Here is a 15,487-nt window from a genome sequence, read left to right as displayed (position 1 = left end):
CGAACATGACGTTAACGCCATAAACGCATTAACGTCCGTTAACGAGCTAACCGCGCTAACGCGTTGACGTCATGCAGCCCCACGCACGGGGCGATCTGCGTTAACTCACTAACAGAGAGTTAATCGCGTTAATGCGGTTATGGCGTTAACGTCATTTTAACGAGATTAACACTGACAGCACTAGAATAAATATAAAACAGAATTTAAACGTAGGCATGTAACATAGAACAACAAAACTACTGTAGCAAACAGGAACACTAAATAGCCTCATATCTCATGCCTGAGATAACAGTAACATTTAAATGTGAGTTTCTCTCTGTAGATGGAAATAGATTTCATGTAATTGCCAACTTGACCTCATTCAATCACAGACTTGATGAGAGCAGGCTGACTACCTCTTATGGCAGGTTTTAGTGTTGGCTGTGCTCACCGCGTAGCAAAACACATATGGAAATGGCCCTAAATTAAACTGGAAAATATCTGATTCTGTGTGTTTGGTGCTGTTCTGAAAAAAAAAGAAAGAATTAGATTTGTGTCCACTTTTACCTGCAGTGTGAACCTTTTTTATTTGATCAGATTTTAGGATTTAAGATTTCAGTGAACTGGTTATAGCTCCTCCCAGAAAAAATAAATACAGCAGTTTGGGTGAATTGATCCTTTATTATAGGGCGGGGAAATGTGGGGGGAAAACGCTCACTGCAAACAAAATCACAAATAAATATTATAAATTAAGATTTCTCCGCCAAATCCCTTTCTAGAACTTTTATTCTCCCCCCAACTTCCTGCTTTCAGTCTTCCCTCGTGAACTGTAAGAGTAATGGCGCCTTTTTCTACTCAGTCCACATACATAACTACAGATGTACCACTTCCTTACAAAAAACAAAACAAAACATCAAACATTAGAGTGACCCTGTGTACTGCTTTCCACTACTTCAGGGAGGGGAGGGCGAGCTGGGGGAATCGATGGGATGCTGGGTAGAGTGGGTACAGTTACAGAACAGGGAGGTTAGAGTGAGAGGCAGAAAAAGGCTACAGGTTTCACAGGGGTTTTATTCATGATGTTATTCATTTGCCCTGGCCTGTTGGCCAGCAGTGATGGTATTCATTTACCTGGTTGGGAATTAGGTATATAATTTGTCCTGCATTCCCCCCGTTGCTATGGCCTGTACCATGGTTTGGTTCACTCGGCTGTGTGAGAGAAGCAGTTCAGTCTGGTTTAGACAATATAGAGACTGAGAACTTAACATGGGATTCATTAATTTGGGCCAAGTTCTATGTATAAATACGCCACAAAAACTAGGACCCAGCCTATTATGCAGAATTGTTACAAACACACATATGAATATTTAAGCTACCCCTCCCCCACGTATTAAACCTCACTACTGCAGGCGCTCAAAATGACAGGTGATCTCTGCGTTATGCTGGGCTCACATAAATCCACCTCCTACCTGTAGGCGGCACCGTTGATCTCTGGGTGAACTTGAGGCTGCTGCTGCTCCATCATTCCCCAAGGCGCCGTGGTAACAAAGAACTCTTTGTTGACGCAGTTTCGGAGGCTCTCGGGAATACGGCCTGTGTCGGGGCGAGATTGAGCTATGGTGAGCAGAGAAATGAGAAATTTGAGAGCGAGCGTGGGAATGTGTGCCATCTAAGACGTGTCGGTACCGGTTATGGCTCTGCGGATTTCTGTGGCAGCGGCCTCTCTCATCTCCAGCGATGCCTGCTCGCTGTACCAGGCAGTGTGGGGTGTGCAGATCAAGTTGGGGGCGTCTTTTAGCGGACCTTGGGAAAAACTGCTGAGCAGCAAATAAAGACAGAAACGGGGAAGTTAAATACAAGAGGAAGAAAACATTATTTCTATTGAACTGAACTTATAAACAAAGGATGATGCTGAAAGCACCTGAAAGGTTCTGACTCATGGACGTCCAAGGCGGCGCCCCGTATCCTTCCTTCTTTCAGGGCCTGAGCCAAAGCCTTCTCATCCACTAGACCCCCACGTGCACAGTTGACCAAGAAAGCACCTTGACGCATCTACACACAGAGCAGCGCAGCATTCAGTGTTCATCTCTCGATAAAAATGTCTCACTTCAACAAATAACAGCATGCGTGCTTTTGTGATGGCACACACAGAGGGCTGCTGTCACTGGCTCAATGCTGCACGGGAAGCAAAAACAAGGCTTCTGTTAATAATAAAACGGGACACGTAAATGACACCGATGCCTTCAAATTCAATTGCTTTTATGTGATGATTTCAGTTATTAAGGTAAAAAATCTACCTGACTCCTATGTGAAAAAATTATTCCTGCAATCGAGTGTTTGTGATAACTGATATTGAGTCTTTCACGTTGTTGTGGAGGAATTTTGGTGCACTCTTCTTTGCAGGATTGCTTTAATTCAGCCACATTGGAGGATTTTTGAACATCAACAGGCTTTTTAAAGTCATTCCAAAACACCTCAATCACATTTAAGTCTGGACTGTGACCCGGCCACTGCAAAACCAGTCGGAGGTTGACTTCCTGATGTGCTTCACATCACTGAACTTCTGCATAACCCAAGTGTGCATGAGCTGCAGGGCTTAAATTGATAGCTGGATATTCCACTTCAGGATTTTCTGGCAGAGGAAGGAATTCATGGTTCCACCTACTACAGCAAGTCACCCAGGTCCTGAAGCAGCAAATCAGCCCCAGACCATCACACTACCACCACCATGTTTGACTGTTGCTATGATGGTTCTTTTATTGAGTGGGACTCAAACCTTTCAAAAAGGGATCATCAGGATGTTTGTTCGCAAGCATTCTTTTTGGTAAGCAGTGGCTTTCTCCTTGAAGTCTCCCATGGATGTCTTTTTTTTTGCCCAGTCTCTTTCTTATTGTTGAATCATGAACTCTGAGGCACACAATGCCTGCAGTTCTTTAGATGTTGTCCTGGGTTCTCTTCAAAATTATTCTTGCAGTAATTTAGGTAGGTTGACCACGCCTGGGAAGTTTCACCACTCTTCCAAATTTTCTCCATTTGTGGATAATGACTCTCTCTGCGGTTCGCTGGAGTTCTAAAGCCCTAGAAATGGCTTTTTAACCCTTTCCAGACTGCAAGATGTGGGAGCGAATGGTGGTGGAACATGATTCTGAGTTTTTATCTTTAGAGTGTGGCCCGAGTGAGAGTTTCTGCAGAGCATGGTGTGATGTGTGGGGTTTTGGGGGAGGTTTTTTTTTTTTTTTTTTTTTAGATTTTTTTGCCTAATTCACTTTGTCAGACAGGTTCTATTTATGTGATTCTTGATTCAGCAGAACTGGCAGGAATCAGATGTGGGTGTGTCTAGTGAAAAGACTGGGGGTTGGGGGTGGAAATCATCACTTAAACACTGCTTTTCTGATTTACTAAGGAGAACTTTGTCTAATATTAAAATCTTTAAATGATCTGAACCATATAAATATGACAAATGTGCAAGTTGGCTGCAATCATGATAATGCTTAAGATCAAACAGCTCAATTTTTGTTTCTGTAAGATAAACACAAGTACTAATATGCGCTTCTGTACGTTTGCAGTACAGGTTAAGTTCTATAGGTGGCAGCAGTGACCAGGAAAAGACTGTAGAGGCGCTTCTTGTATTCTTAGTGCTACAGAGACAAAAACTTGACAAGACATGTGTTATACTGCTAAAAAACAGTTTATTAAATATATAAGAAAGTCAAGTTACTGTGTTCTATTTGGGTCAGAACTATTTAATTTCATTAGCATTTAAAAAATAAAAATATATTTTCTGTCCTATAAATGTACTGTATATGGTTTGTGAAAAACATGCACCAGACCATACTTTGACTGCACATGCTCCTACACCCACATACTCACATATACTCTGGCAGTGTTTGGGAGACACTAGAAAGCTACAAAAGGACAGAAACAACATGGAAGAACAGCCTGATTATGTTAACACCCCCTGCCTACCACTTTACAGATGCAGATGGATCCGCATATTTGATTTGTCACAGATTTTTACGCCCCTTCCTGACACAGTCCTCCCAGAGATTTGTGCCTCCACCACCCACCACTCTAAAGAAAAAAAAACTCAGAATCATGTTCCACCACCATCCACTCCCAAATATATAATCAGAATTCAGAGATTGTCCAAACACCTGTGTTTCTTTGCTTGATCCTAGCACTCATTAAAAGCTCGCTTTAACAGCCTGTTATTTTAAGTTGCCAACAAAGGAGCGCTGGCAGTCTAGATAAACCCAAAGCTGGCTGACTCGGCTGCTGGTCTGAAGCTGTCCTACCAGCCTCAAGGAGAAAGCGCTCCTGCCAAGGCGAGACAATCTCCCTTTACCTCATGTCAGAATTTCCCGGTCCCCCCACCTGTTTGATGGTGAAGTCGTTGATGAGGTGGTGGTTGTGTTCGTTCAGGTTGCAGTGCAGGGAGACGCAGTCGCTCTGGTAGAGCAAGTCCTGGAGAGTATAGACTCGCTGCACGCCCAGCGAGCGCTCCAAGCCGTCCTGGAGGTAGGGGTCGTAGAAGATCACGTTGAAGCCAAACGCCTTGGCCCGCATGGCCACTGCCTGGCCTGAACGACCTGAGGCGGCCACGAGAGGAGAAAGAGCATCAACTAACCTTACTTTTAATAGGTGTTAGTGAAATGTGTCGGCAGCTGCTTAATGTATTGATAGGAATTCAGGTCAGACATTTAAATATTATCATTAGCTTCTGCTATACTTTGTGTTCAGTGCCTATTATATAATATCAGACTCTGAAGGTGTCCTGATGGGTCATGCACAGGAGGAAGCAGATCCTTTAATCTGTGTAAGACGCACATTGTGGTGGGATCTGGGCAAGTCGTTCTATAAAATTATGCAGTGAGGCAGGGTGCACCTGCTAAAAGAAGCTAGTGTCCTTGGGGAATACACTAGCTATGAAGAAGTTTGGTACTGTTAGACAAATAGATAGTATGTGTCAAAGAACATCCACACAAATGCTGGAACTCGAGGTTTCCCAGTCGAACACTGCCCGGAGAATCACACTGACGTCTGTTCTCATCTCGGGTTAAGGTTCATCCAACCAGCCCACCTTTCTTAAAGTTTGGGTGCTCATGTGTCTACTGAATTTGCTTTGGGCAGTGGATAGAGGACGACGTTCTCCAGTTATAGAGGGATATGTGTTTTTTTACTTCTCTTTCAGAGCCAACATGAAAGTTTTTCAGCATTTTTGCAGTTGTAACTAAATAATCATTGTTATTTACTTGACCTACAGAGCTTACCAAATGTATTAGACCAAAACTTAATGCAAGAATTGTTCCAAAGTTGCACTAACAGTACTGGTAATTACCAAAAATTATTTTGTAATGAATCTGTGATGAATAATCTATCAGTATGTCCAAGCTCTTTAATTAAAACGATATTTTTAAACCTAAAATATAATTGTCATTGTTATTTGTGAATATTCAATATGTATTTACATAAAAGTAGAAAAGTAGACTCTTTTTTTTAAAATAAGATGCCAAATAACAAATAACAGGTCTAATGTTATGCAGAGAATTGGATTCTGTTTGTTTTGTGGTTAATAAATAACAATATAATTTTAAGTTTTAAACATGTTTTTGACAGATTTCGAAAATATTTGTGGGTTTTTTTGACAGGTGGTCTGTATCATTGGTTTCAATGCTGTGGCTAATCATTCAATATGCACTTTTCAGCTCTGCACGCTTTCTGCAATAAAACCCAAAACAAGCAACTTACCAAATCCGATCAGGCCCAACGTCTCTCCTCGGATCCTGGCTGCTCCTGACGCCACCTCCCGGATCTGCTCCACGCTCTGGACCCGCGTGCCCTCCCGAAGAGCCTGGTACAGCCAGGTGTTTCGCCGGTACAGGTTAAGGATGTGACAAAGCGTCGAGTCTGCTGTTTCTTCTACGGCCGCTGAGGGAATATTACACACTGCAATGCCTGGACAAGGAGAGATAGCAATTTAGTCGACTACTGCTGTAACAATATTGTTTCACAGATTACTGTCACTGCTTTGGAGAGAGAGAGAGATCCATTTGCTAGTATTTTATTTTACGAAATAAATGGCAGGATATTTCTCCGTCTTTATGACTTACTACAGAATAAAATCCCGCTGTGTATAAAACTGAAATATGAATGATAAGAGGATCGTTCTAATTGCTAATTATGCCCACCAAAAGACTGGCAGCGTACTGAAATATAGGAGCGCAAATGACAATAATTAGGATATCACACAAATCCTGTTCTCATACCAAACATATGCCGACGGGGCCAAATGGGAATCACAGGGAGAGTTTGATATCAGTCGGAGCAGCTGCTCTGCATGTGAAATTAGCTCTGTTACATCTACTGTTTACAGTAAACTCCTGTACATATGTGTCGCGTAAACATCGCGAGCAGAGTTTGATTTGGTCCTCCTCCGCGATGCATATTTTCCACTTGATGAATCATCCTTTATGTTTTCTCTTTGTAGTGAATGAGCTAGCCACACGAGCAGATAGGCTCCTTCATTATTCACGCCGCGTGATTACGCTCCGCGCCTGAGCCGCCCTGCTCGCAACGCTCATCTTTCGTGTGCATCTGTCCCTCAGTCTCACCGAGCTCCCCGGCAGCCTTGATGTCGATGTTGTCGTAGCCGCTGCCGATGCGAATGATGATGCGCAGCGCCTTGAACTTCTCCAAGTCCTCTCTGGTCAGGGTGATGGTGTGGTACATCATGGCCCCTACGGCCTCATTCAGCACCTGGGGGACATCAGAGAGGATAAGGCCTCATCATCATCACTGCTTATGTCCACAGCCATTATTAGTTGAACATTTTCATCTGCATTTATATTGCTACCCCAATGTCATTACTGTTCTTAATCATCCTCAACCCGGCACTGATATTCAGATGGCTCTTCTGTAACAGCCAACATGAATATGCGTGCTCTCGCTACCTCCCATCTTCCCAAAGTTTATGTCCGCTATTCTTCATCTAAATGCAAATGGATGGTTTATATGTGCACTAAAATATGAGTGATTGCCTTTGTGTTTACTGTACAATGAGTGCTTGCCAAAGCTGGTTTTTGTCACAACACATCCATTCAAACTGTATGCAAACAAGGTTAGAATGGATGCAGGCAGAACAATAAAGTAGACTGACAGCTGCTGAGAAACCCACAAAGCATAAACAAGTAGATTCTGCAAGCCAAGGGCTGTTAAGTAACCGGTCTGAATTCACATCCTGCTAACTAAATTAACCCTAGCCGAGCCAGAACAGCGCAGCCGTGAATTTCCACAGAGCATTCACAGTGGAGCTATCTGAAGGAAGGGCTGGGTGCTAAACTCAAGGTTAAAGCTCTCCTCGTGCATCGCTCTCATTACTCGAGTAAAGCGGGCCAGCTGGAGAAGGACAAACAGGGATACAAGCTGAGTGTACATGAAGTGGAAACTGTGAGAAAAATTACGTTTTCTTTCTGTGGTATTCATGGCTGTTTAAAAAAGTGCCGCTCTGAGCTGATACATCACGTGCTCCTTCGCATTTAAACACAGCAAAGGATCGTGATTACTGCAATCCATTTCAATTTGTGTGGAGATTAAACTTGAAATATGTTTGCAGTTGTGTTTGAAAGGTGAGAAGAAGAATATTTCTGTTTTCAGTCTTTACACTAAACTAAGCCCAACATATCTCTCCTTTAGCCAAATGAAAGCGTGTGCCACTTACAGTCATGTGAAAAAGAAACGGCACCCTCTTTCTGATACATAAGGTTTTATATATCAGGATGCACTGACAAATCAGCTGGCCCATATCAGGTCTTAAAATTAGGTAAATATGTCACACATTTCAATCAGGTCATTGCAGAATCTTGATTATTTTCTATTTCAGCCATTTCAGGGATTGTTGTCCTGTTGCATGACCCAGTTTTAACACGATGGCCTCACATAATCTAGAATACTTTTGTATAAGGAGGAGTTCATGGTTGACTCAAAGACTGCAAGGTGACCAGGACCCAAATCATCACCCCTCCACCACCATGCTTCACCGTTTGTACGAGTTATTTGTGCTGAAATTCAGTGTTTTGATTTGTTTTCTTTATAATTGGTACTGTGCATTGTAGTCAAACATCTCCACTGTGAACATTGTTCCAGACGTCTTGTGTTTTTTTTAAGATGAACTTTGCAAACCTAAGCCGTGCTCCTTTAGAGACAAGGGACTTTCTCCTGGCAACCCTTCCAAACAAGTTAGTTTCTGTGTAACACATCACGCACTGTTGCTCACACCAGGTTATATTTACCTAATTGCATGACCTACTCAAAACCAGATGACTTTTCATTCCTGTCCTAATCTGTAAAATCTTAGAACAGAGAGAGGGTGTAGTTCCTTTTTCACATGACCATAGCTTCTGAGGTGCCGGTAGGCTTATTGTTGGCTTTAAACCAACAAGCTAAGCTAAGTTAATCACCTGCAGCTGCTTCTAGCTCCAAAAGCCATTTCACTACAACAATGAAGCAAACTTCAATCAGTTATTTGACCACTTTCCTCTGCACTTTAAGCACCTTGTTATGCAATCACAGGCTTGGGGCTTCAGAGGAAAGTTTTGAATTTTGGACTTGGGTTTGTTGAGTTTTTGTGTCGGAAAGGGAAAAAGGATTGCTGATCGGCAGCTAGTGTGAAGATGGAGTTGATGGAGGGATGAATGTAAAGAACAAATCAATTCACTTCAGTTTTACTTATATAGCTCCCAATCACAGCGGCAGTTGCCTCAAGATGCTTTATATTGTATGGTAAAGACCCTACAACAATACAGAGAACAGAGAAAATCTAAGACACATCAAGTCAAGCACGATCAATTTTTTAAATAATACATTTACTGCTCATATATTTTAAGACTATAGCTGAACATCTTTGTTTAATGCCCTACTTTTCCTAACACTTGTCAACCGAAAGCTTAAAAATACTAAATTAACTAACATTTCTCCAACATAAAATCTTTTTCTCAATTATATCTGCAAAAGTGGTCACTTTTCAATAGAATATCAGCTGCAGTTACTTTTATAATGACGTCAAAGACACTTTTAAAGCGCACCACTTTGTATCTTCAGAAATCCAAAGGATCTTCTTTGTCCTTTCAAGGACGGCACTGTTCCAGGAAATACGCCAGAAGTACTTTCTAATAAATTCCTTTTAACGCGTGCTCGGCAGAAGTCGAGGTGTTTTTGGCAGGCTTGCAGTTGCACATTGAGAGCTCAAGAGCTACAGTTTAGTACGGAGTCTTTAAGTGGAGCATAACTCAAACACTGCATCTGCTCACTTCCAGGCAGTCACAGAAAGAGACGGCAGCATGCTTGTGTTTGCACCCTAAGAGTTTGTTTATGTGCACGTGTGTGAACACTGCTTCAGCTCTTGTAGTGAGGTTGTCGGAGGGTGTGTGTGTGTTTGTGTGTTTAACCTCTGCTGCGCAGTTACAGTCATGGGACCGTTGCCAGCATCTATACTCCCAGGTGGATCCTCTGTGAGAAATGTATTCATAATGTCTTACTGGACGCTTTTGTGTGTCGTGTGTGTGTCTGTAAGGTGAAAATAAGGTGAAATATCAACCGTTTGGTTTCTTTTTAAGCATAAATGTTTTCAACAAATTCAATCAGACCCATTTTTCATTACACATTTACAACAACTGAAATATGGTAGCATTTTCTCTGAAACTGACATGGCATGAATTGGAAGGCTTCCTTTCCTCTTTGTGAGCGTGAAGACACAAACCCTCCAGCTTGGAATGTAAAATTGCTGCTCGCTGGCTCCAGTGCATAGACAGTAAAATAAGACAAATGTTTCACCCACTCTGGCTGAGAACAATTATACTGCATTTCTATTACCAGCCGCCTCCTCCTCCTCCTCCTCGTCCTTATTTAACAAAGCAGCACTTCAGCACCCAGTGGGATTAGAGTCAGTGATGAAACCATTATAGCTGAACTGGGAGAGTGGAACAAGCCAGTGGGCTGAAATATTATTAAAACATTAGAGAGGAGGAGACGGAGAGGGAGGAAAGAGATGATTCTACTGCACTCGACTGAGAGCAAATATTTCAAGAAAAACATTAAAAGTCCACACTGTGTCAGTATCACAGTCAGTGCTCCTGCAGATACTGCCACTGGGGCTTCTACAAGTGTTACAGCGAGGGGCATCACCTTGCAAGAAAACGTCAATAATTGGTCTGACATAAATCTAATATGTAGTGCATCTTAAAACTGTTAAATGTCAAAATATGGAAATTATGAGGAGGAAGAGTCAAATCTCTAAGTAAAGAAATGGAAAATGTTGGGCTTCTTTATTCAGTTAGAACATAATAATATAAAATACATTATAATATAATAATAATAGACACAATGGCCACTTAGGCCAGTGAGCGTGCCTTGCTAATACTGGATTTGATCCACTTTTGCCCTCAGAACTCCATTAATTCAGAATGGCACAGATTCGACAAGGTGTTGGGAAACCAAAGGTTCATGGCTTGTTTGAGCTCTGGTTATTGTCAAGTTCAAAAGGCCAGTTTGAGATGATTTGAAATTTGTGTAATGGGACTAACATGGCCAGCAACAGCAATACTCAGATACTATTGAGTACTGGTCCCAAAGTGTGCCAACACTATTGCATCCTGAAACACTGATACAAGGGAGGATGGCTCAATGCTTTCATCTTGTTTACAGTAAATTCCTACTATCCAAAAAGAAACTGAGACTCATCAGACCACGTGACATTTTTTCCAATCATCTACTGTCCTATTTTGTCGAGTCCGTGTGAACTACAGCCCCTGTTCCTGTTCTTAGCTTGCAGGAGTGGCACACGGTGTGGTCTTCTGCTGCTGCAGCCCATCTGCTTCGAGGCCATTCTCCTCTAACATCTGGAATCAACAAGACTTCGCCCAAAGAACTGCAGTTCACTGGATAGTTTTCGTATCAGAGCATTTTCTGTTAACCCTAGAGCTCGCCGTGTGGAAAAATCCCAGCGGATAACCAGTTTCTGAAATAGTCAGACTGGCACTAACAACTATGCCCCGTTCAAAGTCAATTAAATCCCCTCTGAAATCTGACGGTGTACCTTTTCATGTATCTCCTGCGTGGACTGAGCGTCACAGAAAGCCACGGTGGCCAGATCTTTGAGGATGGGCATCTCCACAGTGCAGTCGCGCCCATCCAGCAGCGCCACCAGAGGGCGCGGGTGCATAGGCCCGTTCATAATCTGGGGCCGAATACCTGCAGGGAGACAGAGAGGAGAAGGAGTTAATTATTTATGTTTGGCACACACCGTCAAATGAGCGAAGGAAGAAGCAGGAAAACGCAGGGAAATCCATGTCGCAGTGGGAAGTGCTGGACCGGTGTGTGTGTGGGCTGTGATATCAGTGGCACACACACACACACACATGTGAGTGAGATCGATACACTTAAACTTGACTTTAAACCACTGTCATCATCTCCCTTACCTGGCAACACTGGTCGATATCACACACTCGCACCCACACACCAGCGATATGACTACCCCCCTGGTCTCTTGCTGTTATCCACACTGTTTCCAGGCAACAGGTCCTTTCACCCTGTGAGGTCATCACCTCCATTATCCTATCACCATACAGAACCCAGCAGGCCTTCACTGTGTGAATATCTGTACCTTCTGGACTCTGACAGCACTCTATCTGCAGTAATTCAATTTAAACTTGATGCTCCTCTTCAGGAGTTTGCAGCTGGTCACTGAGACACTATACAGTGGCCTGTTAGGGTAAAAAAAGTGAGTGTTCTACTTTAAACACTTTCCTGAAAATCAATGCGATGATCTCTTCTTTGGGTGATCATAAAACAGCGCAGCTTCTATTAAGAAAAACAATCTCACAGTGTGGAGCCAAAGTCTGGTTAAAAGAGGGAAAAGGAGGGAAAAGAAAGGAGGAGGGGGGTCCACACACCATCACCACCACCACCACCACTCTCTGGCTCCCTGCTGCCTGTTGTCATGGTGATTAGAGGATTTGGGCAGGATTATGAAATATTTTATTTAGTGGCATCTGCGCTGGTGGTGAGGACGTCCAAGCCTGCTCGCGCTATGTCTGTCTCTCTAACTGCTCCATAGCAAGGACAGTGTTTGTGACCTCCACAACTACACCATGTTAACATATGCACTGCAGGCAGATCAGAAGAGAGTAATGTAAAGCAAAAGAAACAAAAAAAAAAAAAAAAAAAAAAAAAAAGGAAGACGTGCATGCAGCAGTATTTCTGCGCCAGCAGGATTGTTTTTTTGGTTTTTTTTATTCTGGACAGAAGACAGCCTTCTGAAATTGTATTTTCTTTTCTTTTAAGGACCTGGAGATAAATTTTCTCAGTCAGCTCGTTACTATGTTTGACACAAACCCAAACACTTCTGCAAAAGTTTAAATAGCCTTGGCATTTCTGTGCATTTTATTTTTTTTTTTTGGGGGGGGGGGTAACACTTCCTGCACGTGCAAAGAGTTGGGGGAAGCTCTCTATCAATGATATTGCATTTCTCTTGTTTTTTGGAATACATGGCAGCTTGGCAGCATCGCGGCTCATTGGTTAGCACTCTTGGCTCACAGCAAGAGGGTCCTAGTTTCAAAAGCAGGCAGGGCCCTTTTCTCTGGCAGCTCTGGTTTCTCTTGCAGAAATAAAACCAAACATACTTGTTTATTGCCACCGTTGTCAGGCCAGGCTGCTCTTACAAAAGAGATTTTTAATCTCCAGAATTTCAAGAAAAACCAAGAGTCCAATATTTATCTGTCGAGTTGAGTGTTCCCACTTTCATCTATGACTGGTGACCAGAAGAATAAGGCTGCGGATACAAGGGGCAGCAAATGATCTTCCTCCAGAGGGTGGAGACTGATAAGGAGGAGTAGACCAAGATCCTCACCCAAAGGGAACCAGCTGCAGTGGTTCAGGCATTGGATAGGGCTGCCTACTGAACATCTCCTGGGTGAGGGATTTCAGGCAGTTCCCACTAGAAGAAGACTGTGGAGCAGAAGTAGTACACTTGGTAGACATTATGTCTCTCAGTTGGTTTGAGAAGGCCTCAGCATCTCAAGGGAAGAGCTGGAGGAAGCAGCTGGGTAGAGGGTGGGCTGGCGCTTAGTGTCCTGCCCCCAAGACCCAAGCCCGAATGAGTGGCAGAAAATGGACGGACAGATGGATGGATGGAGCTGTGTGTTTTGGCTGCTGCCATCTTGGATTTTTGAAGGGACAGATCTGAAGCATAAACTGTTTAATCATCTATTTGACTCCAACTGGGAAGATAATTACAAAAAATATTGTGAATAATAAGATGTGAAACCAGAGATTGAGACCATAAACTCACCAGGAAAGTGTTTAATGAGGTGATAAATGAAGTGAACATTAGCATCAGTTGCTTGCAAACTTTTATACACTCATATAAAGTCGCCCCCAGCTGGCCGTTAGACATTTCTACAGCGGCATCACTTTTCAGACCGCATGTTGTCAAGGTATGCAGTGCATATGCACACATGCAACAGGAGGAGTAACTCATGGGGAATTCAATGACTGCACACATGAGCTACTTTGAACTGCTCACAACAACATAGCATGTAGCTCAACATGTTTGGTTTGGGTTTTACCTTTCCTGACGCAACCCCGAAGGGATTTGTGACTCTGGCTGGAATCAAACTTGCAACCTTCTGCTTGCCAAGCAAATGTGCACGCAGTCTGTACACATAAAGCTACACAAAAAAACGAATAACAGGCTGTTGTTCTACATCCAACATTGAGAAATGGAAACTCTGGGTTAATTTAAAAAGGAGCTTTGCAGATTGTCGTCACCATCCCAGCTCTGGCTGTGATATTAGCTGACATACAAACACGTGCATGTATTTTTATGGGGTTATTTAATCGAATACTCTGGTTCTATTGCTCTGTTATACTCAGTGAAATGTCAAAATATGGGGCCAGGGAGTAAAACTGCAGTGAGGAAAAACTTGAGACTCTGTATCATCATATCTTTAAAATTTAACAGCTCAAGTGGATTGCCTATTTGTTGGATGGATTTGAAGACAAGACTGATTACTTTTAAAGCTCCGGATGGGCATTTAAAGGAGCAATACGCCAATCTTTCACCTCACAATTGTATGAAATCTTCTGCAACCCCGGAGGGAAACGAAAGTGTGTGACATTATTAACAGAAGGCATGAGTCACAAACTCAAGTAGCGGGGTATAAAAGAAGCGGAGTTCGCAGGGTGGCAGGGTTTAATGAAAGAGGCTGCAGAGTTGCATTATGGGAAAAGTTTCTCCATTGAGGCCTCTGTTGCTTTGATTTTAATAACGCTTTTCAAAATCTGTTTCTTCTGAGCTCTAACTCTATGAAAGCACAGCACACAGGCCTCCCCCGTGGCTCTGTTAGCGAGCTCAAACTAGCAGATTGATTATAATCTGTTAATAGCTGCTTGAAATTCACTTTTATAGACTTGTTTAGATGAAATGATACTCTGTTAGTTATTACTGCCATTGTTTTGCTGGTGATTTTTTTTATGTTATTGCTTTGGTTCTATGTTTTATGTTTTGCTGAATTTATGAGTTTTACAACAGATATATGAGCCACTTTATAACTCAGCTTCATAAAATACTTTGGAGATAAAGAGACAGTTTTTATTATATTCTATTATATGACAGCCATTACTAATATTATTACTGTGCAGCGCTTTGGGGATATTATTGAAGCAATATTATTTGCAAATGTGTGCGGACAGTTGTGACTATTTCAGTCTGTATGTCTGTATCTGATTTGTGAATACAAGCGAAGATCTGTCTTCAGATTAAAACTGCATCACTTGAAATGTGTGCAATCACCAATAATATGTTTTGCTGATGTGTATACAACTTTAGAAAACTGTAAATGCAGTCAAAAAAATAATTAGAAAACTCTAACTAATTAGTATCAAGAGCAAATGATAATTATTAGTTTCCAGCAAAGACACTTATGTCGTCTTTCTATAGCCAGGGTTTTTATTTTACTTCACCTGCATTCTGCTTCCCTTGCGGTGAATCTACAGCCTGTGAAAGTGGTGGAAGTGTCTAGTGATTTAACCATAGTCCTGCTGGGCTGTAAAGGTAGATAGTATATCAAAAGCAAAAAGTCAGGCACCAGTCGCCCAGGGCTAGAGACCAGTTGGTGACTGCCTGGCAACCACTGGTCGCCAGGGAAAAGTGAGTATTCCCCAACTTGCTGCATGTGAAATCAACTGCTAAAACTACAGACAAGTATGCTTTGACACCAGTCAGCGACTGTCCTCCTGGTAAGCACCATTTACTAAGGAAAAATGTGTATTCACAAACTAGTTGGCAGTTGCTTGCTGTCACTAGGTGAAATTGGTGCAAAGGAGTAAACAGTGCTTCGCTGAAAACCTCTTTGTAATCGATTTGTTCACCAGCAGACTGCAGCAGTTTGCAGCAGTTGTTTGCATGGAAGACACCTAGCAAAGCCAGCACAAGGAGATTTTTGGTGCAGCTCCC

At 42.5% G+C, this 15,487-nt stretch overlaps 1 protein-coding gene across 4 annotated transcripts in view; it reads right to left on the bottom strand.

Moving 5' to 3' along the window:
• The window catches only part of ctbp2a (C-terminal binding protein 2a), an 82,405-nt gene that overhangs the window by 3,188 nt on the left and 63,730 nt on the right, over positions 1 to 15,487 (bottom strand). For 2 of the 4 annotated variants that reach the window (XM_080868737.1, XM_080868735.1), the window contains exons 3-9: positions 11,069 to 11,223; positions 6,591 to 6,735; positions 5,728 to 5,934; positions 4,354 to 4,568; positions 1,901 to 2,031; positions 1,666 to 1,793; positions 1,449 to 1,572 (exon numbers count right to left, since the gene is read on the bottom strand). In XM_080868737.1, coding sequence (XP_080724863.1) covers positions 1,449 to 1,572; positions 1,666 to 1,793; positions 1,901 to 2,031; positions 4,354 to 4,568; positions 5,728 to 5,934; positions 6,591 to 6,735; positions 11,069 to 11,223 — 1,105 coding nt within the window. Of the gene's footprint in view, positions 1 to 1,110; positions 1,189 to 1,448; positions 1,573 to 1,665; positions 1,797 to 1,900; positions 2,032 to 4,353; positions 4,569 to 5,727; positions 5,935 to 6,590; positions 6,736 to 11,068; positions 11,224 to 15,487 lie in introns of all 4 variants that reach the window. The other 2 variants (XM_080868736.1, XM_080868734.1) reach the window with 2 other exon arrangements.

Source organism: Rhamphochromis sp. 'chilingali' (genome assembly GCF_963969265.1).
Source record: "Rhamphochromis sp. 'chilingali' genome assembly, chromosome: 20".
Classification (NCBI taxonomy): domain Eukaryota; kingdom Metazoa; phylum Chordata; class Actinopteri; order Cichliformes; family Cichlidae; genus Rhamphochromis; species Rhamphochromis sp. 'chilingali'.
The sequence above is the reverse complement of the archived record's forward strand: the minus strand, read 5'-3'. Positions and strand labels throughout refer to the sequence as shown.